Here is a 27,783-nt window from a genome sequence, read left to right as displayed (position 1 = left end):
GGCCTCTCCTGTTGCGGAGCACAGGCTCCGGACGCGCAGGCTCAGCGGCCATGGCTCACGGGCCCAGCCACTCCACGGCATGTGGGATCCTCCCGGACTGGGGCACAAACCCATGTCCCCTGCATCGACAGGCGGACTCCCAACCACTGAGCCACCAGGGAAGCCCCAGAGGTAGTGAATTTTATGAGAGTTCCAAATCTTCGAGAAAACAGTAAGGCAGAATATGCAAATTACTAGCAGATAGTCTACACTTTTTATTATTATTAGCATCTTCCTTTGGTAGTAGTAATAAGAAGATAAATAAAATTTTTAAAAAGACAGTTATCAAACAATCAGCTTTCTAATATTAATAGTTTTTGGAGTGTTGGCAATCCCACATACAAATAAACAGTGATCCAAAAGGTATTTTTAATCTGTTGGTTTAACTCAGAATGCATTTCTTATAGAAGCGGTTCTGGTGGTTATACTCCTAGCCAGCTCATTAAAAGGTCATTTAACCCATTTTGCACCCCCCAAATTATACTTACTTATAAAATATTTCTGTGGCAAAAATGTATTCAGAATTCGAATACATGGTGACTATTGAAGTCTTGGCAACAGAATTTAGGGGCTCCCCTTCTTTTATCTCTTTTATCTGTTGTATATGTGCAAAGGGACTCTCCCATTCCAAGTCAAAGTGGGGGTGCTTTGGGAAAAGGAGGGGCAAGGTGTAGAACAGGGTTCTAAGGTAAATCTTATATAAAGAGCATAAGGGTATTTGAGGCCTAGAAAGTGTACCTTTTGATTCTGAACAAGGATCTTGGTTCGGTTGTTTATTCAGTGTGTATTTATTGAGCAACTACTCTGTTTGGTCACTGTCTAGACAATGGACATACAATGTAGGAGCCAAACAATTCAGTACCTGCCTTCCTAGACCTCATAATCTAGCTAGGGATCCAAGTGAACAGTCAATAATTAAACAAGCTCAGTGCTAGTTCTCTCCAAAGAGATTGATATTTAAGCTGAGAATAGAAGGATCAGCACACTTGGTTCTCTACCACCATCACATGTTCCTTCTAGCCCAGAGGTAGGTCTGGAATAAAGAACACATCAGCTCCTGCTGTACTGTGCTTCCTCTGAAAGAATTGTATTACCCTTCTCTGATTAACAGTCTAAGAAAATTAGAGCAAAATGAATACAGATTTAGGGACCTGTGGCATGATATAAAAATGTCTGATATATATATATATAAAATTCACATCTCAGAAGGAAAATAGAGAACCAGGTATAAGGCATATTAAAAGGTATTAAAATAGCTAATAACAAATGTTGCACAGTTTCAAGAAATCTCAGAAGTCTCACAAAATTATCTTTGATATTCATAGAAATGTGAATAAAGTTAGCTCCTCCTTATTCTATGTTCATTTATTTGTCAAATAATTATTGAACTTTAGCAAGTCAGCGCTGTGCTAATAATTGTAGAAAAGATAATTTAGATGTTTATCCTAATATATAAAAATAACTGTAATACAAAAAATAAATACCCTAAGAGAAAAGTAGAGTGGTGAAAATTTAGAGCATAGGACTGCCTTTTTATGACCTAGCTTTGAAGTCACACACTGCCATTTCTATTATATCCTATTGATTACACAGGTTAACCCTATTCATTGTGAGAGGAAACTACCAGGAGGGGAGCAGCATGGGAGCCATCCTGGAGGATGGCTATCACAGATTCCTTGCATTCATGCTCTTTGCTAGCCTCTTGGAAAAGTATGATTTTTATTTTGTCTGGATTTTTCTTATTGTTACCACAAAAACATATGTCTTCCATCCTTCTATATTTTACCTCGAAAGAGAAGTCCCTCCCATTTTAGAATTTTAAAAAGTGGTAATTGGCACATTTGCTTACTCAGGAGAACTTAATGGTCCCTATACCAGAGTTATTTTCTCAGTTGTCTGATTATGAGAAAAAGAAACCAAGCCACTACTTTGCTTTTTCTTACATAAATAAGCAATTATAGCTGGATTTGGGTACAAATTAGATAAATGATTTGGTTAAATGGTTTGTTAATATAACCACTCAAGGTAACAGAGTTGTCTTTATGAGAAATGCACTCAGAGTTCTGAGTTAAATCAACATACTAGTAAATATCCTTTGGATCACAGTCCATTTCTGTGTGGGGGTTGCCTACGCACAAAAAACAAGCTATACTAGATACTTGAACCACACCTCCGTGTGGCAGGCACAAAGCAGCCTAGCTACATATTAAAAAAAACTGAGGTATGATTTGAGCTGTCACTCAAGTGACAGTTTGTTGTTTGATTCCAATGTAGTAATTAATTGCTTATTAAAACAAAAATAGTGACACTCCTTTTAAGTTTTAGAGGAATATAACAGAATCCAGAGTATCCGCAATATAACTTTCAAAATGTCCAGGGTACAGTCCAAAATTAAATAACATTTGAAGGATAAAGAAAATATGACCTAGTGTCATGGAAAGTAAAAACTTTACTTGATGAGCTTAACACAGAATGGTATAAGTGAGGAAGAGTCAGTGAACTTGGAGGTAGATCAATAGAAATTATTCAGTCTGAAGAACACACACACACACACACAAAGATTGAAAGCAAGAATGAACATCAGCATCATCAGGGACCTGCCAAACAGTACCAAAAAGCCTGATATTTGTCATCCCAAAAGGAGAATAGAGAGAAAATGGGGCTTTAACAACAACAAAATTGTTTGAAGAAATATTGTCCAAAAATTTGCCAAATATGATGAAAGACATAAATTTACATATTCAAGAAATTCAGTGAACTCTAAGTAATATAGATTACAAAGAAAACCGTACCCAGTCAAAGCTGCTGAAAACCAAAGATAAAAAGAAAATCTTGAAAGCAACCAGAGAAAAATCACAAACTGCATACAAAGAAATAATTCAAAAGACCATTGCCTTCTCATCAGAAATTTTGAAGGCCAGAAAACAGTGGAATGATATTTTTAAAGTGCCAAAGAAAAAAAACCAGTCAACCTAGCAACCAGCAAAAATACCTTTCAAGAATGAAAGTAAAATAAATGCATTCTCAGATGGAACAAAACTAAGCCTTAAAGAGGCTCTGCCAAAAGGACAGATGCTTTATCCAAACCAAGGCTTATTCTATCAGGGTGACATAATTTCTTTCCTTCTCCATATCTACTTTTTCCCTTTACTTTTCCTCTTATTTTAAGCTGAAAAAAAACTTTTTTGCTAAAAAGGGTTAATCTGGTAGCAGTTCCCCCAATAATGAGCATGTGGATGACAGTATATTTTCTAAAGTATAAAAGACAGTTACTTGGGTTCTTTTGGTAAGGGAATTGAAACTAATTCTTTACTCTTAACACTTTGGTTGGTGGCATGGTAATTTTGAAAATGCATATGAATTAATTTGCTAAATCACATACATGTTTTGGAGCATAGTCTCAGTGGCAAAATGATGTTACCATTCATTTAGCTTGTTTAGGTTTAAATGCTGAATGGCAGCTCTGAAAACATTGCGTTGAAAGGGAATTGTGATAATTGTTATAAATTATTTATGTAACTAAGCCAAGGGTCCTGACATTTGTAGCAGACTTCAACTCATTTTAATAACTCACTTAAGGGTTCGAATGTACAATCTTTTTTGTAACCACCTCAGCATTTATTCTAAAGTAATAAAAACTATCGAGTTAGAAATCAAAGATACCAAGGCTTAACAATTGCCAGCTACTAGTTATTTCATTTTATTGTGAACTGAACATATCATGGAGCTTCCATCCCTCTTTACTGACAGTTCATTTCATGATTACTTCTTATTGAGATGAGCGACACTAGCTTTCAAGACAGGTACCTTTCCGGCCTTCTCTCCCATTTGCTATTCTCTTCCATGGACCTGACAGTCTGGCCACTAGAACTGTTTGTGTAACCCCATCTGCCCTGTGCATTCACAGAGCTGAATCCCTGTTCCCTTTCCCTGGAATATCATCATGTTAATCTTTGTTTTCAACAGTAGATACCTTCACAGCAACATCTAGACTAGTGTTTGACCAAATATCTGGGTGCCGTGGCCTAGCCAAGTTAATACAAAAATTTAACCATCACACCATGTATATTATCCCCAGAAATCATTTATTATAATAATAAAGAGAAAGCACAGCTATAAACACTGCTTAACCTTTACTGTGTACCAGGCAGTGTACTCATTGATTTATCTGCATATTGCACATTATCCTCCCAGCAACCCTTGTGATAATCATTCTTATCTTAGAAATGAAGAAACCAGAGCTCAGAAAGATTAAGTAAAGTGTCTCAGGTCACAAAGCTAGATGGCAGTAGAGTTATTATCTGCTTCATTGTCCACACTCTTAACCACTGCGCTACATATACTGTCTCCCTCTTCTCCTTGGTCTAGAATCACCTCTGTATGTTTGAGCCTCTCTACTAGCTTCTTGAGAACAGGGATGAAAAATACCTTTCTTGTTCCTGCATCATTCCATGTAGTGTGGTGGATATTTGGTATCTGATGAGGTCAAGGGAGGTTGGCTATGGCCAACAGAAAGATTACAAACTCATTGAATTCCTACCTTGTAGCCTGCATTCTACATAGCTGCAACCCTTCTCCAACGTTAACTAGACAAGGCATTTAATAGAAGTATCGTAAAATGAATTTAATTAGCTGTTTGCAGCCAGCGGTGAAGAGTAGGAACTTCTGCTAAAAGAATTGTCAAAGGTATATATAAAATGAGGATCCACATACTTGTTAATGTGAGTCTTTTCAGCAGTTTGTCAGAAACCTAATCTTTCTAATTACTGGAGACAGAGAACGCGTTAGGAAAAGTCTGGCTTTCAGTTTTCTAAACCTTTTTGCGGTACGTGGGCCTCTCACTGCTGTGGCTTCTCCCGCCGTGGAGCACAGGCTCCGGACGTGCAGGCCCAGGGGCCATGGCCCACGGGCCCAGCCACTCCGCGGCACGCGGGATCCTCCCAGACCGGGGCACGAACCCGTATGCCCTGCATCCGCAGGCGGACTCTCAACCACTGCGCCACCAGGGAAGCCCTAAACCTTTATTTGTTATTGTTAAACTCTGGGCAGTGTTCCTTGTAGAGTTCATCAACAATTGTAAGGTTAAGAAGCAGCAGCTGTTAAGGCAATACAGTATGAAGTAATTATTCATGAATCGCTTGCTTGCTTTTTACCCTATATTTTTATTGTTCTATGATTTTGTCCAGGATTCTCATAACTAAAGTATGGCTATAAAGTTTGTAAACAAATAATATGCTTTACCATGAGTATTAGGCTTCTCCATAGCAACAGAACCAATAGAGAGAGAGAGAGATAGGGGGTGTGTGTGTGTGTGTGTGTGTGTGTGTGTGTGTGTGTGTATGTGTTGTGTAGGTGGGGGGACTTGCACTGAGAGGAAGAGGGAGATTGATTTATTTTAAGGAATTTGCTCATATGATTGTGGGCGCTGGCAAGTCTGAAATTCGCAGAGCAGGCTAGAGACCCAAGGAAGAGACGATGTGGTAGCTTGAGTCTAAAGACAGTCTGGAGGCAGAATTTTTCCTTGGGGGACCTCAGTCTTTTCCTCTTAAAGGCCTTCAACTGATTAGACAAGGCCCACTCAACATTATAGAGGGTAATCAGCTTTATTCAAAGTCTACTGATTTAAATGTTAATCTCATCTTAAAAATACCTTTACAGAAATATCTGGACTGGTGTTTGACCAAATATCTGGGTGCCCTGGCCTAGCCAAGTTGATACAATAATTTAATCATCATACTATGTATTGCTGTATATCATCAAAAGAGTCACTTATTATGTGTTTGCCTGTGTTTCCAGACTTAGTGGCCATACTGCATAATAGCATTTTGGATATGATCCTCTCATCTTAATTTTCTCCATATTAAGAAACAAATAGTAATTATAAAGTAAAATTTAAATTTATTTCCTCATCTTCACAAAATGCTTCATAAGGGTAATACCTTTCTAACCCACAGAAATACTCATGCAAAGTCACAATTGTGCTGCTACAGACTCTTCATGTTTATGTGATCACATAGGGTCAACTGAGGTTTTGAAAGTAGGAGGGATAAAGGCAAAGTAGCAAATCAAAGAAAAATATCATAGAGATTTTGACACCAGTTGGCAGGCCACTGTGCAGCTGGTTTGCACTAGTGTACCCATACTAGCTGTTAAATTATTGACAGTATTGAAGTATTTCTACACAAGTTAATGAATAGCTATTGAACTAAAAGCCCCTGAGGTCCCCCACTGCTGTGTCTGCCTTTCCCCTAAGATCTCCCCATAATCCAGCAACTAAAAGGCTAATGACCAGCAGAACAGAGGGCTCTAGGACTGTGCTTTAACACAATGGTACTGTTTGTTTGTTTTTTGCTTGTTTTATTAAGCTAATTTACATACAGAAAAGTTCACCCTTTTTAGTGTATAGTACTGTGAATTTTGACAAATGCATACAGTTGTATAGCCACCACTATGATCAAGGTTTAGAACAGTTCATTCACCCCCAAAATGTCCCCCATGTCCCTTTAAAATGAACCTCTTTTCTTCGGGAGACACCTCAGTCCCTGGAAACGGGTATGTTTTGTGTCCCTATGTTTTACCTTTTCCAGAATGTCATATAAATGAAATGACACAGGCTACTGCAGACATTCATGTCTGGGGCTTTGTGTGAACATAATTTCATTCCACTTGGGTAATATCTAAGAATGCATTTGCTGGGCTATGTGGTAAGCATATGTTTAACTTTATTAAAAACTGCCAAGGGCTTCCCTGGTGGCGCAGTGGTTGAGAGTCCACCTGCTGATGCAGGGGACGCGGGTTAGTGCCAAGGGCTTCCCTGGTGGCGCAGTGGTTGAGAGTCCACCTGCTGATGCAGGGGACGCGGGTTCATGCCCCGGTCCGGGAAGATCCCACATGCCGTGGAGTGGATGGGCCCGTGAGCCATGGCCACTGAGCCTGCACGTCCGGAGCCTGTGCTCCGCAACGGGAGAGGCCACAGCAGTGAGAGGCCCGCGTACCACACACATAAAAAAAACAACAAAAAACTGCCAAAATGTTTTCCAACATGGCTGTGCTGTTTTGTATTTCATGAGAGTTCTTGTCAGTATTTTCTTCTTTCAGACATTCTAATAAGTGGGAACTATCTCATGGTTTTAATTTGCATTTCTCTAATGACTGTTGATGTTGAACACCTTTTCATATGCTTATTTGCCCTCCATGTACAGTTGACCCTTGAACAATGCGTGTGTTGGGGCGGACTCTCGGCACAGTCCAAAAACCACGTATAGCTTATAGTCAGTCCTCTATATCCAGGGTTCCTCCGCATCTGCGATTCCACATTTGTGGATTCAACCAACCCTGGATCGTGTAGTATTGTAGTACTTATGATTGAAAAAATTCCATGTTTAAGTGGAACCACGCAGTTCAAACCCATGTTGTTCAAGGGGTCAGCTGTATCTTGGGTGAAGCGTATTCCAATCTTTTGCCCTTTTTTTAAAAACTGGATTGTTTGGGCTTTTTCTTATTGAGTTTTGAGAGTTCTTTATATATCCTGAATACATGTTTCTCATCAAATATGTGATTTGCAAATATTTTCTCCCAGTCTGTGGCTTGTCTGTCATTCTCTTAACAAATTTAACTAGGCTATATTGTGGTTCTTCATAGTTCACCACTGATAAACACACAACTCAAGATATATTTAATTTAATCCATAAATGAGACATTTTCCATTTGACAGATTACTGTATTTTCCTAAATAACCATTTCCTTAAATGTTGCCATCCTGGTGGGTAACCAAATACAGATAATGTGATGCTCATATCTTTGGCACATCTGCTCCTGAGACAGACTGGACCCCCACGAACTACCCCAAAATTATTTCATTTTGGGCACCACGTGGATGACTCAGTATTCTTTTCACCATTTCCTTTTTATCTTTTCTCCTTCAAATTTCTTCTCCTGTGTGTGAAGACTCAAAACAACCAATCCGTGTTTGGAACTGCTTAGGCACCAATATAGAACTGCTAGATAGAAGAGAAAACTAATCACATTCAATGAGTTAACAACAGAACTCCCATAATACAGTTAGATAATGTGTGATTTAGAAACATCAAACGTTGTGATATATCATTGGTAAAAGATGATGTCAGGAAAGACTTTATAAAGGAATTAGATTTGGGGAAGAGTAAAATTTGTATCTGGAATGACAAGATATAGAAAATTCCAGGCCCAATTTGGCCTGTAGGCAAGAGTAGCCATGGCTCATTGAATACAGTGTTGCTTGTGTTAAGGGGTATGATTCAGAATCCACAAAGAAATGGTAAGTCCACCAGCATCCATGGGATACCTTTCTGCTTAAGTTTTCTCCCTTTTGCATCAACTAAGGTAAGAGGGTCATTTCTTAATATTTGACTAGAAAGCTTCCATATTTTGACCCTGCACATCAGTGTAAATATCATTAGCTTACAAAAATAACATTACTAACAATTTTGAAGCCCCTGTATGGTTCTCTTCCATGTATGCTCCTCCTTTTTCTCCAAGGTTAGCCACTACTCTGAATTTTGTATTTATCATTCATTTTCACTGAGTTATGATTTTAATATATGTAAATACATCCCCATATAGTGTATTGTCAAGTTTTATATCTTTTCTTTAACTCTGTGTAAATTGAATGATGCTGTATGTATTCCTCTATGGTGTACTTATTTCACATAACCTTTTGTTTTTATTCTCCAACTTCTCCACTATTTTTCTGCTTCCCTTTAGGGAAAAACTCTTTGAAGGAGTTGTCTATACCCACTTTCTCCACTTCTTTCTATTCTCTCACACCAGTTAGGCTTTTATCCCCATTGCACCTATATAAAGTATATATATAATTTGAAAAGTTTTGATGTATATATGTATACACACACATACATTCGTACCTCTGAAACCATCACTGCAATTAAGATAATAAACATATCCACCACCACCCTAAGTTTCCTCGTGCCCCTTGGTAATCCTTCCTTCCTTGTCTTCATCCTATCTCCAGGCAACCCCTGATCTGTGTTCTGTTACTGTCAATAAATTTGTATGTTCTTGAGTTTTATATGAATAGAATCAAACAGTATATACTCTCTTTTTCTCTGTCTTCTTTCACTCAGCATAGGGATTTGGAGATTTATACATGATGTAGTGTGGATCAACAGTTCATTTTTTTATTGCTATGTAGAGTTCCATTGTATGGATATACCGCAGGTTGTTTCCATTCACTTGTTCATGGACATTTGTGTTGGTTCTAGTTTTTGGCTTTATTACAGATAAAACTGATGTGAACAAATGTAGACTGTCTTTTAAAGGTCCTAGACTTAAATTTCCTTGGATAAATACCTAGGAGTGGAGTGTCTGAATCATACAGTACATGTATATTTAATTTTTGGAAAAACTGCCAGACTTTAAAAAAATAACTGTAGGGCTTCCCTGGTGGCGCAGTGGTTGAGAATCTGCCTGCCGATGCAGGGGACATGGGTTCGTTCCCTGGTCCAGGAAGATCCCACATGCCGCGGAGCAGCTGGGCCCATGAGCCATGGCCGCTGAGCCCGCGCATCCGGAGCCTGGGCTCCGCAACGGGAGAGGCCACAGCAGTGAGAGGCCCGCGTACCAAAAAAAAAAAAAAAAAAAAAAAACTGTAACATTCTACATTCCCACCTGTAATATAAGATATTATCAGTTCTTACATATTTTAAATTTTATCCTAGGTGTGTAGTGATTTTTCCATTATGTTTTTAAATTTCATTTCCCTAGTAAATAAGGGTATGCATCTTTTTATGTTTTATTTGCCATCCATATATCTGCTTTGATATAGTGTCTAAGTCTTTCTCCCATTTTTTCCTTGGGTATTTCTTATTATTGAGTTTTGAAAGTTCTCTGTAGATTCTGGATAAAAGTCTTTTATAATATATATGCTTTGGAAGGATCTCCTCCCAGTCCATGGCTTACCTTTTCATTTTTTCACAGGGCCTTTTGGAGAGCAGACATTTTTATTTTGATAAAGTCCAATTTATCAATTTGTCCCTTTATCGATCTTGCTTTTAGTGTAACCCAAATCACAAAGGTTTTCTCCTATGCTGTCTTCTAGAATTTTTAAGGAATTAGGTTTACATTTAGGTCTATGATTCATTTTGAGTTAATTTTTGTGTATGGTACAAGGTATGGTTGAAGTTCCTTTTTTTATATATGGATATACCAGTTGTTCAAGCACCATTTGTTTAAAATACTATCCTTTCTCTACTGTATTTCCTTTGTATGTTAGTTGAAAATTAGTTGTCCATATATTTGTGGGTCTATTTCTAGATACTCTGTCTGCTCCATTTATCTGTCTGTTTTGACACAAATACCACACTGTCTTGATTACCATAGTTTTACAATAAGTCTTAAAATTAAAAAAAATCTTTTTTACTATTCTAGCTGCTTTGCATTTCTATATAAATTTTAGAATCAAAATTTCAATTAATATATATTTTTAAAAGCCTGTGATTTTAATTGTGTTGAGTCTTTAGATCAATTGGAGGAGAATTAACATCTTAACAATATTAAGTCTCCCAGCCCATGATCACAATAAATGTCTAATTCCTTGTCTTGGACATCTTTTGTCTGATTTATCTCTAAGTATTTCATATTTTTCATAGTATCGTATATGGTATTTAAAGGTTTTTAAATTTCCAATTGACTGTTGCAACCATGTGGAAATACCTGATCCTGTATCCTCCAAACTTGCCAAGCTCACTTACTAGTTCCAGTAGGGTTTTTTTTAGATTATCATGGACTTTCTACATACACTCATGTCTTCTGAGAAGAAAGACAGTTTTACTTCTTCCTTTCAAATATGGTCACGTTTTATTTCTTTTTCTTTTGTGACTGTACTGGTTAGAAGCTCCAGTACAATGTTAAATAGAAGCAGTGAGAGCAGACGTTTGTCTTGCTAAACTTATGGGGAGAACAGTCTTTCAACATTAAGTATAATATTGACTTGTTTTTTCATACATGTGCTTTATCAGATTAGTAAATTCCCTTCTATTCCTAGTTTGCTGAGAGTTTTTTAAATTACAGATGGATGTCGAATTTTGTTAGACCCTTTTTCCACATCTATTGAAATGATTATATGGTTTTTCTTTTTTAGGTTTTAAAATAGTGAATTACATTGATTTTTTTTAAGGTTAATACAATCTTGATTAATAAGATAAACATTTGGTCATATGAATTTATACATTGTTAAATTCAATTTGCTAAAATTCTGTTTAGACTTTTTCCACCTATGTTCATGAATGATACTGGTTGTTTCTCTTTTCTTGTTGTGTGTTCATCTGGTTTTGGTATCAGGATAATGCTGGCTTCATAGAATGAGTTGGGAAGTATTCCAACCTTTTAACTACAAATTCAACTTCATTAATAAATGTTGGGCTGTTCAACTTCTCTGTATCTTGAGTGAGCTTTGCTAATTTTTGTCCTTCAAGGACTTTGTATTAGCATAAAGTGGCTTCTTATATTTTTATTATCTGTAGAAATCGGGCAATACCTCCTTTCTCATTTCTGATATTGGTAATTTGTGTCTTCTCTCTGATTAGACTAGTTAGAGATTTATCGTTTTTATTGATCTTCTCAAAGTTCCAGCTTTTGTTTTCACTGATTTCTCTCTATTCCTTTCTTCTATGTCACTGATTTTCTTTATGCTCTTTATTATTTCTTTTATTTACTTAGGGCTTAATTTTCTCTCTTATTTCTGGTTTCTTTAGGTGAGAGCTATGTATGCAACATGTCCTTCTATGCAGTAATTATAATTATTGTTATAATGACCTGCGAGTTTTAACATCTGTCTTGGTTGTTTTCAGTTGCATTTTTTTTTCCTCATCATAGGTCATATATTGAAAAGCCTGGTAATTTTTGGTTGGATGCCAGACAGTGTGAATTTTATGATGCTGAGTGCTGGATATTTTTGTATTCATGTAACTATTCTTGATATATGTTCTGGGATACATTTAACTGGAAACAGTTTAATCTTTTCAGATATGGCTCTTAAGGATTTGTTAGGTGGGAATGGAATGGTGTTCAGTCTAGCACTAACTATTCACCACTACTGAGATAAGACCTTTTTGTGTACTCTACACAATGCCCCTTGAATTATGAGGTTCAAGTCTGACTGATAAGAGCAGGCACTATTTCCAACCCTCTGTGACTGCTGGGCACTGTTACCTTTAATCTTTTCAGCTCGTCCTTTTTCCAGCCTCAGGTAGTTTCCTCATATGTGCTGATCAGTACTCATCTGAATACTCAAGCAGAACCTTCTGCAAATCTCCAGAGTTCTCTCTCTCTGTACATCTCTCTCCCCTAAGGTTCTCTGTCCTGTGAACTCTTGCTGCTTTGGACCCCTGAACTCTTAGTTCCTTGTCCTCAGTTTAAGGTACCTACCAGGCTGTTAACTCTTCTCTTCAATCAAGTCTCTGCTGAAATGTCACCTCCTCAGAAAGACTTTCTTTGATTATATTATCTAAAGTAGTACAGCTCTCACTCCCCTCTTCGCTCTATTTTAGCATGTGTTTATCTTCTAATTGTCCATCTCTCCTCACTATAATAAGCTTCATTCTGATCTTAAGTATATCCCCAGCAGAATTTTATGCTCATATATATTAAATAATATATACAACAAAGTTCATAATAGCCCCACACTGGAAACAGCCCATATGTTTACCAGTACTACACAGCAATGAAAATGAATAAGCTATAGTACATGCAGTAGCATGGATGCATCCCAGAAAGATAATGTTGACAAAAGGAGCCAGACACAGGATTCTTCATGCTATTGAAGAAGGCAAAACCAAACTATAATGTTAGAATTTGGAAAAATGGTTCCTTTTGGGATAGAGGTTTTGCTTAGTAGGAGGGCCAGCTTGGCCTTCTGAGGTTCTTTTTTCTTAAGCTGAGTGGAGAAATTGAGTAAAATTAATTGAGTTCTAGGTCAGATACTGTCTTCTCTGTAGAACCTTCCCTAATTCCTTAGAAAAAGCCAGTTCCTCCACCTTCTCTGACCCAATATTAGAATAATTATATTGTAATTATTACATTTTTCAAGGGAAGGGGATCATCTTTTTTTTTTTTAATTTAAGTATTTTGACTGGTATATAGTAGGTGCTCTGGAAACGTTTTCTGATGAAAGGAATGAGCAAATGCAGGAACTTGTAATGAACAAATAAGCTGAGGGCTTCTGCCTTCCAGTCCTGTGCCTTCTTCATTGCCTGTTTCTAGTTGAGGGTAGGGAGATTATCTCACATTGTATCTGGAGAGCCAAGGTTTGTTGGCACCTATTTGTTGTTAGAGAAGAAAAGTGTTGAGACTTTTAAGTAAGCTGGTGGTCTCAGACAGGAGGTAGAATGAGATTGGACTCCTGAGTTTTGGTAACCCTGTAGTTAAAGGAACAAGGATGTCTCTGCCTTCTGGTTATGAGTGGCTGTAGGGAATAGGATGTGACTTGGTTTATTCAATAGGCTTTGCCAAGAATATTTTCTTCACAGGTTTATGGAAGGACCCAATAAAGTTATCTGCTCTCATTACAAATCTGTTTGCTTTGTAGGGTTTTTTTCCCCCAACACAAAAATTTGGTTAAACCATGGTACTATACCTAAACAGAGTACTCTTTGTTCCTTTTAATTTTTAAAATTTCAATAAACATAAACTTGGAAAGGGTAAGAAAATGAGGATGAATAGAGCTTACAAAGCAAATTGTATAGACCCTATGAAGGAAATTTCTTCTAAGTTTGTCCTTACTGGAAGTGCCTGGACCTCAGTGAAGATTTAGCTGAGTTCCAAATGATGCATCTAAATTTCTATGCCAGGTTTTATTAAGGAACTCAGAATAGCATCTGTTCACTTTGAAAAGAATTCTGCTAATTCATCAATGTCTTAAAATTTTAAATGTATATTTTGATTAACATTTTTATTGGCACATATAGTCATTTCCTTTTGGCTAATACTACTGTGAATGTGTGTCTTTCTGTAGCTGTGGTGCTCCCATTCAAGTTTCCGAGGTGAAGCTGCTTTCCTTTTCATCAGGGCAACTAACAGTTTTCCTCCCGGCTGAGGTGAAGGCCATAGGGACAGAGAAGGATCACGTCCTGCCTCTGCAAGAGCTGGCCATGAGGAGTCTGCATCACACCTACCACAGTTTTCTAAAAGGTACCTGGGACTTTTTTCTTTTCTTTCCTTTTCTTTTCTTTTCCTTTCCTTTCCTTTTTTCTTTTCTTTTTTCTTTTCTTTTCTTTTCTTTTTTCTTTTCCTGCCTCTTATTCAGTGATCTTAGGAATTGTGTTTTATGCTATTTTGGTATTCATTTTTCAAAATTGTGGTAAAATGTACATAACATAAAATTTACCATTTTAACCATCTTTAAGTGTTCAGTTCAGTGGCATTAAGTACATTTTCATAGTTGTATAATGGAACATTTTTTATAAGAGAAAAGTTTTAGTATTTTATTTTAATATTAATATTTTATATTTTAATATTAAAATATTTTATCAACACTGAGCCCTTCAGCACCCCCTACAGACACAGAGAAGCATTCACTAAATATGGTCTTCAGTCACAAAGAACAGAGGTTAAAAGTTAAACTATGCAGTTTAAATGAGATAAATTGGTATTTGGGAGCACATATTTGGTGGAAGTGAGAAGGCTGGCAGAGGTACTTCCTTCCGTATCGAAAAATGTGCAAAGATCTTATCCTTAAAGCAAAGTTGGGTACTTCTTCCAACAGAGCAAGTTTTTGCCTTGTAACCTCCTTACACCTGAGAAATATATATACCTAAAGGGAAATTAATTTCAGGAGCCTTTGGCAGTATTACCACAGGATTTGGTGGTGTGTAGATGTCATAGGTGACATGGAGTGGACCTGTGATGCTTTAAGAAAGCACTAGGCAACATTAATAAGAAAATACATTTCAAGTGCTTTTAAAACTACTAAATGTTTTGTCTTTGCTTTAAAAAAAAAAAGTTGCATACAAAAACATCTAACATTAACCTTCCAGGAATGTCTAATACAAATTAAGTCGTTTTTAAAAACTAAACAGAAAACTGAAATTATTCACCTATGAGCAAATTACATTTTTCAAAATGGTTATTGATAAGTCTGGACAGATATAAAAGATGAGATAATTTGTATTTCCTTCCTCAAGATGATTCAGTGATTTTTAGGTGTCACCTCATCATGACCGTTTCTCTCTCTACTAGATATTTTACTCTCAGTAGTAACCCAGTGTACATTTGTGCTCAGGATTGCCTGGGCCACTGGGATGTTTTGCTTTAAACGTTTCTTTTGTGTAGCTCAGACTAAACTGAGGAGGAAACACCCTATTTTTATTAGTGACAGCTCATGGGAGTGAGACAAGGAAAAGCTTGGTTTCATTATTTTTCATTTTCTTTTATTTCTTTGTTTCCCCTTTTCATTCTTTTCAGTAAATATAATTTAGCTTGAAAGATTCTAAATACCCAATAGATTTAGGAAGAATTTAATGAAAGTCTGTTTTAGTCTTTAGTCCCAGTCTTTTTTTTATTCTCTGTCTCTTATAGAAGTTTACAGACCCTCCCTGGGTAAACTTAATGCCTTTTCAGTCTTTGTTCTTAAAGAATATTCGGTCTTATTCTTTCCTGGCCTCTACCTCAGGACAGCTCAGGTTTCTCTTAAAAGAGTAGATTTAGGTTGTCTCTTAGTATCAAAAATGTTAAAAGCATCTTTCATTTCCAAATAATGTTACATTTTTATTCAATGCCTATCAGATAACAGAATTTTCAACATGCAGTACTTTTCACTAACTGAACTTATTTGCTACCAGTAAGAAATATTTTAAGAAGCCAAGTTTAAGGAAATCTCATTTTTTATTTGTGCATGATTTTCTCTTGTGTTCCAGATCTGGACTTTCTGTCTCCAATCTCGTTACCCAGAAGTCTCCTGGAGCTGCTTCACTGCCCCTTGGGGCACTGTCACCGGTGTAGTGAGCCCATGTTTACGATTGTCTACCCCAAGCTATTTCCGTTGAGAGAGACGCCAATGGCAGGGCTGCACCAGGGGTAATCATTCCTAAGTGGACACCAGGGCTTACACCTGGGTGAGGGGTGGGAACGTGGGGAAGGGTGGAGGACACATAAAAGTGTTGGTAAGTCAGCAGCTTTAAAGGGGCACAGAATGCTTCCTGCCATACAGCTACATGAAACAAATGCACATTTTCAGTATCACAAGAAAACTGGATTTCTCTTTATTACATTTTTGGTCTTATACAGAACGGTTTTATTGTATATGTTATTTAGAGTAGCTCATTCTTTGTAAGAGTGTTTTCCTGCTGTTTCCCTATTCACAATAGTCTTTAGGCAATAAGGAATGTAAGAACAAAATATTTGTTATATAATGGGTCCAGCCCAGCTCTTCTATTTAATTCGCATTGCTAACTGAAAGTGTGTGGCTGAGCATTGCGTGTGTGTGTTTCTGTTTTGAATTTCTAACCCTTCCAAATACCATTCTCTTGCCACTGTCTATTTCTTGGCACAGTGCCTTGAATTTGCTAAGAATGTTAACTAAGTAAAAAACCCCCATTCTGGTAGTTTATAAAAAGAATATCAGACAATTAAAAATAGGACATGAAATGAAAAATCCCCCATTAGCACAGTCTCAGCTTATAGATTTTCTAAATTTAGGATCTTCTAAGTTCACATTTTTCAAAGATGAAAAAAAATACTATAATACCTCACTTATCCATCAAATGTGGTATTTTGGGTTAGTACATTTTTCAGGATAACTTGTTACCCCTATTGAGTCGTAGAAGCGTTTCCTTTATAATCATTTTTGTAGAATGAGAGCAAGCGTGGGCAGGGTGCTGAACCTCTCAGAGCCTCAAAATGGGGAAAGAACAGCCTGCTGGGCAGGGCCATCTAAGGATTAGCAGATGATGAAGGCAAACACTTGGCACATAATGGGTGCTCGGCAAATGGTAGTTACCTTTTCCATCTCTCTACCCACTCCTTCCCAAAACTGCATTTGTCTTTTTCTTACCCTGAATAATCCTATTTTGCTATACTTTCAGTTCCTGTTTCAACTTTCTGTATTTTTAATTTTAATGTTTCCTGCTTTACTGTGCCTGCCTACAGAAGCCCTCCTCCAAACCTTGCTAATCTGCTGCTTCTGATCAGAGGTGATCAGATCACCAAATTTAGTAAAATTCCATTTTAAATTAGAGTTGAAAGGACTGAGTCAGGATTTCAGTATGTTACTACATGAATAAAATTAACTAATGAAATAGGCACATCTATGAGGAGCAGTAGGGAATATCGGTCAAGTGCACAGGCCCTGATTCTGACTTCTCCCGTGGGAGACCTTGGGCAAATTACTTAACATCTCTGAGCTTCATCTTTTCATCAATAAAATGAGCATAGTAATAATATCTATTTAATAAGGTCATTGTGAGGATTAAATGAGATCATTTATGTAAAGAGCCCAGGATGGTGCCTGTTATGTAATAAATATTAAGTGACTTAACTATGATCTCTTTTTGTAGCTCAAAGATTTTTAAAAATTTATTTTATGTATGTGTCTTTAGCAAATGATCTTCATATTAATAAGATATCATCATAGGAAAATCTTCCATTAAACTATAGTAAAATCCTTCTGCATTGTTGTTGCACAGTTTCCTATAGAAGACATTTTCTTACTAAATATATGAAAATGAAAACAATTCAGTATGGTAAGGATGCTCTGTTAGTAGCTGATAAAATTCTAAATACCTGTTTGAAAAGATAAACTTTCTTTCTATCATGGTAATTAATTTGTGCAAATAAAGTAGATCCCTTAAATGAAGTCATTTTTGTGTTATCTTTATATGAAATTTGGGAAACTTTTTCAATAAGTATTTGCATATTTACTGCTACTTATTTCTCTGCTTAAACCTGGAAATTCAGTGTGAATATCTTATATTGCTTTAGAACATAAAATATATTAGTGTTAGTTTAATAAAATGAGTATATCAAATACATAGGACTTAGGCAATGCCCTTTTGTCAGGAAAAGCCAGAAGTGCCCACGTTAATAGCAAAAAATGAAATACCAAGATACAAACATGGCTTTCTGTGGTGAGTTAATGTTAAGATCTGAAACTGAGAATTTGTGTCTTTTGTTTGGTCTACCGGACTTTGCTCCTTCCCACGTTGCTATGGAGATTGTGTTTAAAAGCTTTGACTTTAGTTTCTACCATAGTTTTTAAAGTACTTTCTTTTGTAATTGAAAACCAAATACTTGAATCTCAATAGCTTATTGCTAAAAATAAAATCAATATTTTTAATATCATAAACTCTAAAAGGTCTAGATAATATTATTTTTAAGTTTTCTAATATATTCTGTTCAGTGTTCATTGCTTCTTATAAAATAATACATTGTATCAGCCAATATCTAAATTAATGTGGACATCTGGCATTATTTTACAAGAACATATTGAATATTCTTCTAAAATACCAAGTCCCATACGAGTGTTAGTTCCAACTTAAATTTAATACAGTCAATTAAGGAGAAATTACAGTATTTTGCATAAATAGTAAATACCCAAATCTTCAAATATTTATAGAAGAGAATAATGGCTAGTATGTTCATAACTTTTGATCATGATAGGCATAGCAAATTTTCATTTGCCCAAATTACTGTTCATTTATTAAAATTGAGAATGTCAACTCATAGGATTATTTACTAGTATAACAACATGTGCCTGGCTTTTCCCACACATGTATGTGTCTCATAAGTTTTGTATTTCCCAAGGTTTTTCAAAGGTATTTTACGAGTTTCCTAGGGATACCTCAACAAAATACCACAAAACTGGATGACTTACAGAGCTTCTACAGATATTGTCTCAGAGCTCTGAAGGCTAGAAGTCTGAAATCAAGATGTGGCAGGATTGGTTCCTTCTGAGGGCTGTGATGGAAGGATCTAATCCTTGCAGATGGCCATCGTCTCCCTTCTTCTCTTCACATCATCTTACCTCTATGTGTGTCTCAGTGTCCAAATTTCCCTTGTTTATAAGAACACCAGTGACATTTCATTAGGGCTCTCCCTAATGACCTCATCTTAACTAATTACACTGGCAGTGACCCTTTTTCCAAATAAGGTTACTGTATTACTCTGCTAGGGTCACCATAACAAAATACCATAGGCTGGGTGACTTAAACAACAGAAATTTAATTTCTCACAGTTCTGGAAGCTGGAAGTCTGAAATCAGGGTGCATGTGGTTGGGTTGTGTTGAGGGCTGTCTTCCTGATTTGAAGATAGTTGCTTTCTTGCTGCCTCATGTGGCAGAGAACACGAGCACACGTGCACAAGCTCTCCAGTGTCTCTTCTTATAAGGGCACTAATCCTATCATGAGGGTGGAACCCTCATGAACTCATCTAAACCTAATATCTCCAAAAGGCCCCATCTCCAAATACCATCACATTGGAGATTAGGGCTTAAAATATGAATTGGTGGCAGGATGGGGGGACACAATTCAGTCCATAGCAGTCACATTCTGGGGTTCTGGGGATTAGGACTATAACATGAATTTGGGGGGGATACAGTTCAACCCATAACAGTCTGTCCTCCAAAAATCCATGTCCTTCTCAATGCAAAATAAATTCACTCCATCCCAACACCCCCCAAATCCTAACCCATTCCAGCATCAACTCAAGTTCAAAATCTCATCTTAAGTATCTAAATCAGGTATGGATAAAACTCAGGTATAACTTGCCTTGGGACAAAACTCCTCTCCATATGTGAACCTGTAAAACCAGACTGGTTATCTGCTTTCAATATATAATGGTGGGACAGGCATAAGATAGACATTCCCTTTACAAAAAGGAGAACAAGAGGTCATGAGTTTCAAAGAAGGCCAAAACTTAAAAGGGCAAATTCCATTAGATTTTATTGCTTGAGAATAATCCTCTGGCTAGATGCTCTGTCCTTTAGGCCCACTGGGGTGGTGGCCCAACCTCCTCAGCCCTGAGTGGGGCCCTGCTGTCTAAAACCAAGGAAGTTGCCCCATCCTCTGGAACTGAGGAGGTGGCCCCATCCCCAGGGTTATTCTTCCTCCCTTTACTTGATAGCTTGTTTCCTGCCTGTAGAATCCCAGAAGGCTGACAGAATGTCTTTACCCTGTCCCATCTCTGTCCTCTTTAGTCCAAGCTGTCAGCCTTTCTGCTGAAATGGGTGACTGGATCCACAAGTCACATGTCTAATCTCTTTAGAAAAGGTTGTCCAGCCACACCCTTGGTGTTCTCTCCAGAACGTTCTTTCTCATTTTTTACAATGTAGATAGCCTGAGAATTTTCCATATCTTCAAGTTCTGGTTCCTTTTTGCTGAACAATTCCCTCAATTTATCTCCCTCCTCTCACATTTTACTGTAAGCAGCAAAGAGAAACCAGGCCATGCCTTCAATGCTTTGCTTAGAAACCTCCTCAGCTAAATATAGGCATACCCATCTTTTTGTGCTTCATTTTATTTCACTTCACAGATATTGCACTTTTTACAAATTGAAGGTTTGTGGTAACCCTGTGTCAAGAAAATCTATTGGTACCATTTCTCCAACAGCATTTGCTCACTTCCTGTCTCTGTGTCACCTTTTGGTAATTTTCACAATACTTCAAACTTTTTCATTATTATTATTCTTGTTATGGGGATCTGTGATTTTTTGCGGTACGCGGGCGTCTCACTGTTGTGGCCTCTCCCGTTGCGGAGCACAGGCTCCAGACGCGCTTCAAACTTTTTCATTATTATTATTCTTGTTATGGGGATCTGTGATTTTTTGCGGTACGCGGGCGTCTCACTGTTGTGGCCTCTCCCGTTGCGGAGCACAGGCTCCAGACGCGCAGGCTCTACAGCCATGGCTCACGGGCCTAGCCGCTCCGCGGCATGTGGGATCTTCCCAGACTGGGGCACGAACCCGTGTCCCCTGCATCGGCAGGCAGACTCTCAACCACTGCGCCACCAGGGAAGCCCGATCAGTAATCTTTGATGTTACTACTACAGTTCACTGAAGGCTCAGATGATGGTTAGCATGTTTAGCAATAAGTTATTTTTAAATTAAGGTATATACATTTTTTTAGATATAATGCTATTGCATACTTAATAGACTACAATATAGTGCAAGTATAATTTTTATATGTACTGGGAAACCAAAAAATTTGTGTGACTTGCTTTATTGCTGTATTTGCTTTATTGTGGCAGTTTGGAATTGAGCCTGCAATATCTCTGAGGTCTGCCTGTATCCAAGTTCATCACTTACAAGTTCTATTTTCCATCCAACAGAATACAGTTCAGTCAGGTCCTCTGTGCTTTATAACAAAGATCATCTTTCATTTTCCAGTAACACATTCCTCATTTTTGTCTGAGACCTCACCAGAAACACCTTTAACACTCGTATTTCCAGCAACATTCTGTTCATGACAATATGTGTATTCTCTAAGACAATAGAAGCTTTTTCTATAGCTTTCCTCTTTCCTGTGTAAGCCCTCACCAGATACCCTTTAACATCTATATTTCTACCAATAGTCTCTTCAAGGCAGAACTCTTCTAGCCTCTGCTACTTAATTTCAAAGCCACATCTAGATTTTTAAATATTTGTTACAGCAGCATCTCTTACCAGTAGCTGAATTTGTATTAGTTAGCAGTTTCCAGAGAAACAAAACATATCTATATCTATATCCGTAAATAATAAATATAGACAGATTGATTTTAAGAATTGGCTCACATGACTGGGGAGCTGGCAGGTCCAAAACCACAGGGCAGGCTGACAGGCTGGAAATTCAGAAAAGAGTTGATATTGCAGACTTGAGTCTGAATTTCACAGAGCAACAGGCTACAAACTCAGGGTTTTTAAGTTGCTGTCTTAAGGAAAAGTCCTTCTACTTCTTTGCTATAAAGGCTCCAACTTATTGGGTGAGGCCCACCTTATGGAGCATAATCTGCTTTACTCAAAGTCTACTGATTTAAATGTCAGTCACATCTAAAAAATACCTTCACAGCAACATCTAGACTGATATTTGACCAAACAACTGGGTACCATGGTCTAGCCAAGTTGACACATAAAATTAACCATCACAGACATTCAAAAGGTCTCACTTAAATCACCAGGACGTTTTGAGACAGAAATTGCCAATGGCCCAGAATCCTAGTGTTCCTTCCCATATCGCTTGGGTTAAATTTGGGCCATAGCAGATATTAACAGTGTACGCTCAGGCGCTGGTGTGGTGACATCTATGCTTTTGTACAGTGAGGCCCTGGGCTGGAATGAAAGAACTCATAGTCCTTAGGGGTCAGGAGACCCAGCTGAAAGTTGAGCTGTGTTACTTAGTACTGTAAGATAGGTACCATTATTAGATTGAACTGTGTGAATCATATGCCTTCCATGTGGTTCAACCTAATATAACCCCCATGTTACAGGAGTAGGAGGGTGTGGAACTGAGGGACAGGAAGATCAGAAACTGGGCCAGGCCCTCATAGCAGAGCTGGGATTTGATCCATAGCAAGTCTGGCTCCAAATCCATGTTTTAGACACTATGCTGTAATTAGCTACTGAGTGAATCACTACATATGAAGAAATTTTGAAATGGTACTCATAAATATAAAATGAAAATAAGCTCTAATATTCTGAACAAGATACTTTTGAAATGTGTATGTGTGTATACATATACATATATGTGTGTGTGCTCTAAAGAAATCTAGCAGGATGTAGATCTAACTCCAAACTGGTTATCTTGGAAGGGAGGAATGTAGGGTTATGGAGTAATCAGGTGGGGACTTTAATTTTCAATTCTATATACTACAGAATCATTTCAATAAGGATGTATTTTTATAAATACACAAGATAACAATTAAAAAATAGTATGTATCTAAAGGAACTTTTAAAAATCCTTTGCTTAAAGCTTTATATAGTTTAAAAAAGAAAAGGAAAGGTTCTTGGAGCAATTTTTTTTTTAAGTTTAGGTAAAAATGTTTTGGGTTTTTTTTTGCAGTACGTGGGCCTCTCACTGTTGTGGCCTCTCCTGTTGCGGAGCACAGGCTCCGGACGTGCAGGCTCAGCGGCCATGGCTCACGGGCCCAGCCGCTCCACGGCATGTGAGATCTTCCCGGACCAGGGCACGAACCTGCGTCCCCTGCATCGGCAGGCGGACTCTCAACCACTGCGCCACCAGGGAAGCCCCTAAGTTTAGGTTAAAATGTTTTTAAACAGGTTACACAGTGATATCCAATTTTTGTCAGCTATGGGTATATATATATATATATATATATATATATATATACACACATATACATATATATACACACACACATATATATAGTCTTTTACATATATATATATATATATATATATATATATATATATACACACACATATACATATATATATACACACACACATATATATAGTCTTTTACATATATATATAGTATTGGCTAACAAAGTTCGTTTGGGTTTTTCCATAACATCTTATGGAAAAAACCTGAGTAAACTTTTTGGCCAACCCAAAAGTTTAAATTGTTAAATACGTAGAAAACGTCTTGAAGGCTCACTAAAGTAACAGTGGTTTTCTTTGAGTAGTGTTGAATTTTTACGACAAACTGGTGTCGCTTTAAAAATTAAAAATAATGTTTAATTATTAAAATATTAGTAGACCAGTGGTTTCTTTTCTACTTATTTATTTGGGGGTGAGACAAAATAAATCTGTTCAAGTCATATGTTATCATCAAAGCAAAATTAGGAAATAGAATTCTGCAAAAGGAAATTGTATCAAATGGAAGTACTGCCACTGGAAATGACAACTGTTAATATTTTGGGTTAAAGTAGAATATTTCTTAGTTGACTTCCTAACTGAGGATCCAGATTCTTGATGCTTCCTATTCCTTTTTTTTTTTCAATTGGGGTAAGAACATTTAACTTGAGCTCTACCTTCTTAACAAATTTTTAAGTGCACATTATAGTATTAACTGTAGGCACTATATTGTACAGCAGCTCTCTAGAACTTACTCATCTTGCATAACTGAAGCTATACCCATTGCACACAACTCCCATTTCTCCCTCCCTGCATTCCCTGGTAACTCACCATTCTACTCTCTGCTTCTGAGTTTGACTATTTCAGATATCTCATGTAAGTGGAATCATGCAGTATTTGTCCTGTAACTGGCTTATTTCCCCTACCATAATGTCTTCCAGTTTCATCCATGTTGTTGCAAATGGCAGGATTTCCCTTTTTAAGGCTGAATAATATTCCATTGTATGTACATACCACATTTTTTTAATCTATTCATCAGTCGATAAACATTTATCTTGTTGCCATATTTTGGATATTGTGAATAATGCTGCATTGAACATGGGAGTGCAGATATTTCTTTGAGACCCTGATTTCAATTCTTTTGGATATATACTCAACTGGGATTGCTGGATATAATCATTCTAGTTTTAATTTTTTGAGGAATTATTTTGCATAGTGGCTGCACCATTTTACATTCCCACCAACATATGTAAGGATTCCAATTTCTCTACACCCTTGCCAACACTTATTTTTTTGTTTGTTTTTTTAGAGCAGCCATCCTAACAGGTGTGAGGTGATATCTCATTGTGGTTTTGATTTGCATTTCCCTGATGATTAGTGATGTTGAGAACCTTTTCATATACCTGTTGGCCATCTGTATGTCTTCTTTGGAGAAATGTCTATTTAAATCCTTTACCCATTTTTAAATCACATTGTTTGGTTTTTTTGCTATTAAATGATAGGAGTTTCTTATATATTTTAGATATTAACCCATGATCAAATACAGGGTTTGCAAATATTGTCTTCCATTCTGTAAGTTATGTTTTGCTTTTGCTGATGGTTTACTTTTCTGCTTAGAAGCTTAGTTTGATGTAGTCCCACATGCCTATTTTTGTTTTGTGGCTTGTGGTTTTGGTGCCATAGCCAAGAAATCATTGCCAAGACTAATGTCAAGTAGCTTGTCCACTGTGTTTTCTTCTAGGGGTTTTATAGTTTCAAGTCTTATGTTTATGTTTTTAATTCATTTAGAGTTGATTTTTTTGTGTATGGTGTAGGATAAGGGTCCACTCTCATTCTTTTGTGGATATCCAGTTTTCCCACACTATTTGTTGAAGAGATTGTCCTTTTCCCATTGTATATGCTTGGCTTCCTTGTGGAAGATCAGTTAGCTGCATATGTGTGGGTTTATTTCTAGCCTGTCTATTCTGATCCATTGGTCTATATATCTGTCTTTATGCCAGTACCATACTGTTTTGATTACTGTAGCTTTGTGGTATATTTTGAAATCAGGAAAGATGATGCCTTCAGCTTTGTTCTTTTTTCTCAAGATTTGTTGGATTATTCAGGATCTTTTGTGGGACCATATGAATTTTAGGATTTTTTTTTCTATTTCCATTTTTAAAAAGCCATTGGAGTTATTTCCAAATAGCTAAGAATAATGCATCCACTCATTTATTGATTTATCCATTCAGTTAGCAGACATGCATTGGGCATCTCCTGTGAGCAGGGCACTGTGGTAGTGATGATGACAGCATGGCTTCAGTTGGCTGCTTTGAAGCTCAGATTTACAGAGCTTGGTTCTTTCAGGAATTCTCCATGGTCTTTTAAGCCAGAGTAATTACATGAGAGGACCAGATGTCTGGGTAACTGTTGTGCCTTGCAATAGAGACCCATTTGTTAGAGGGCATACAGAACTGTCTTTGTCTTATTACTTCCCTTTGTCTGTTACAACAACTTACTCCTTCCTCCCACTCACTACTAGTTTATTTTAAAATAATATCTTCTATCTAATACTTATATGGTTAAATCACTTATCACTTATGAAATGTTTCACATTTCCTTACCCTTGCTTTTTGTGGGTATTACTTTCTTTTACTTTTTTTTTAACATCTTTATTGGAGTATAATTGCTTTACAGTGTTGTGTTAGTTTCTGCTATATAACAAAGAGAATCATCTATATGCATATGTATATCCCCATATCCCCTCCCTCTTGTGTCTCCCTCCCACCCTCCTTATCCCACCCCACTAGGTGGTTGCAAAGCACTGAGCTGATCTCCCTGTGCATGCAGCTGCTTCCCACTAGCTATTTTACATTTGGTAGTGTATATATGTCAATGCTACTTTCTTACTTCATCCCAGCTTACCCTTCCCCCTCCCTGTGTCCTCAAGTCCATTCTTTAGGTCTGTGTCTTTATTCCTGTCTTACCCCTGGGTTCATTAAAACCATTTTTTTTTTAGATTCCATATATGTGTGTTACCATATGATATTTGTTTTTCTCTTTCTGACTTACTTCATTCTGTATGACAGTCTCTAGGTCCATCCACCTCACTACAAATAACTCAATTTTGTTTCTTTTTATGGCTGAGTAATATTCCATTGTATATATATGCCACATCTTCTTTATCCATTCATCTGTCGATGGACACTTAGATTGCTTCCATGTTCTGGCTATTGTAAATAGTGCTGCAGTGAACATTTTTTGTCGGTTGACTCATTTTGAATTATGGTTTTCTCAGGGTATATGCCCAGTAGTGTGATTGCTGGGTCGTATGGTAGTTCTATTTCTAGTTTTTAAGGAACCTCCATACTGTTCTCCATAGTGGCTGTACCAATTTACATTCCCACCAACAGTGCAAGAGGGTTCCCTTTTCTCCACACCCTCTCCAGCTTTTATTGTTTGTAGAGTTTTTGATGATGGCCCTTCTGACCGGTGTGAGCTGATACCTCATTGTAGTTTTGATTTGCATTTCTCTAATAATTAGTGATGCTGAGCATCTTTTCATGTGTTTGTTGGCAATCTCTATATCTTCTTTGGAGAAATGTCTACTTAGGTCTTCTGCCCATTTTTGGATTGGGTTGTTTGTTTTCTTGATATTGAGCTACATGAGCTACTTGTATATTTTGGAGATTAATCCTTTGGCGGTTGCTTCATTTGCAAATATTTTCTCCCATTCTGAGGGTTGTCTTTTAGTCTTGTTTATGGTTTCCTTTGCTGTGCAAAAGCTTTTAAGTTTCATTAGGTCCCATTTGTTTATTTTTTCTTATTTCCATTTCTCTAGGAGGTGGGTCAAAAAGGATCTTGCTGTGATTTATGTCATAGAGCGTTCTGCCTATGTTTTCTTTCCTCTAAGAGTTTTATACTGTCTGGCCTTAATTTAGGTCTTTTATCCATTTGGAGTTTATTTTTGTGTATGGTGTTAGGAAGTGTTCTAATTTCATTCTTTTACATGTAGTTGTTCAGTTTTCCCAGCACCACTTATTGAAAAGGCTGTCTTTTCTACATTGTACACTCTTGCCTCTTTTATCAAAGATAAGGTGACCATATGTGCGTGGGTCTATCTCTGCGCTTTCTATCCTGTTCCATTGATCTATATTTCTGTTTTTGTGTCAGTACCATACTGTCTTGATTACTGTAGCTTTGTAGTATAGTCTGAAGTCTGGGAACCTGATTCCTCCAGCTCCGTTTTTCTTTCTCAAGATTGTTTTGCCTATTCGGGGTATTTTGTGCTTCCATACAAATTGTGAAATTTTTTGTTCTACTTCTGTGAAAAATGCCATTGATAGTTTGACAGGGATTGCATTGAATCTGTAGATTGCTTTGAGTAGTATAGTCATTTTCACAATGTTGATTCTTCCAATCCAAGAACACAGTATATCTCTCCATCTGTTTGTATCATCTTTAATTTCTTTCATCAGTGTCTTATAGTTTTC

The 27,783-nt window shown here is 37.1% G+C and overlaps 1 protein-coding gene across 2 annotated transcripts in view; it reads left to right on the top strand.

The window, feature by feature from the left end:
- LRRC28 (leucine rich repeat containing 28) overlaps positions 1-27,783 on the top strand; it is a 187,016-nt gene that overhangs the window by 137,887 nt on the left and 21,346 nt on the right. For both annotated transcript variants that reach the window (XM_024114926.3, XM_028495206.2), the window contains 2 exons: positions 14,045-14,220; positions 15,945-16,104. In XM_024114926.3, coding sequence (XP_023970694.1) covers positions 14,045-14,220; positions 15,945-16,104 — 336 coding nt within the window. The remainder of the gene's footprint in view (positions 1-14,044; positions 14,221-15,944; positions 16,105-27,783) is intronic.

This window comes from Physeter macrocephalus, chromosome 11 (assembly GCF_002837175.3).
Source record: "Physeter macrocephalus isolate SW-GA chromosome 11, ASM283717v5, whole genome shotgun sequence".
Taxonomy (NCBI): domain Eukaryota; kingdom Metazoa; phylum Chordata; class Mammalia; order Artiodactyla; family Physeteridae; genus Physeter; species Physeter macrocephalus.
This window is presented reverse-complemented; position numbering and strand designations above follow the sequence as displayed.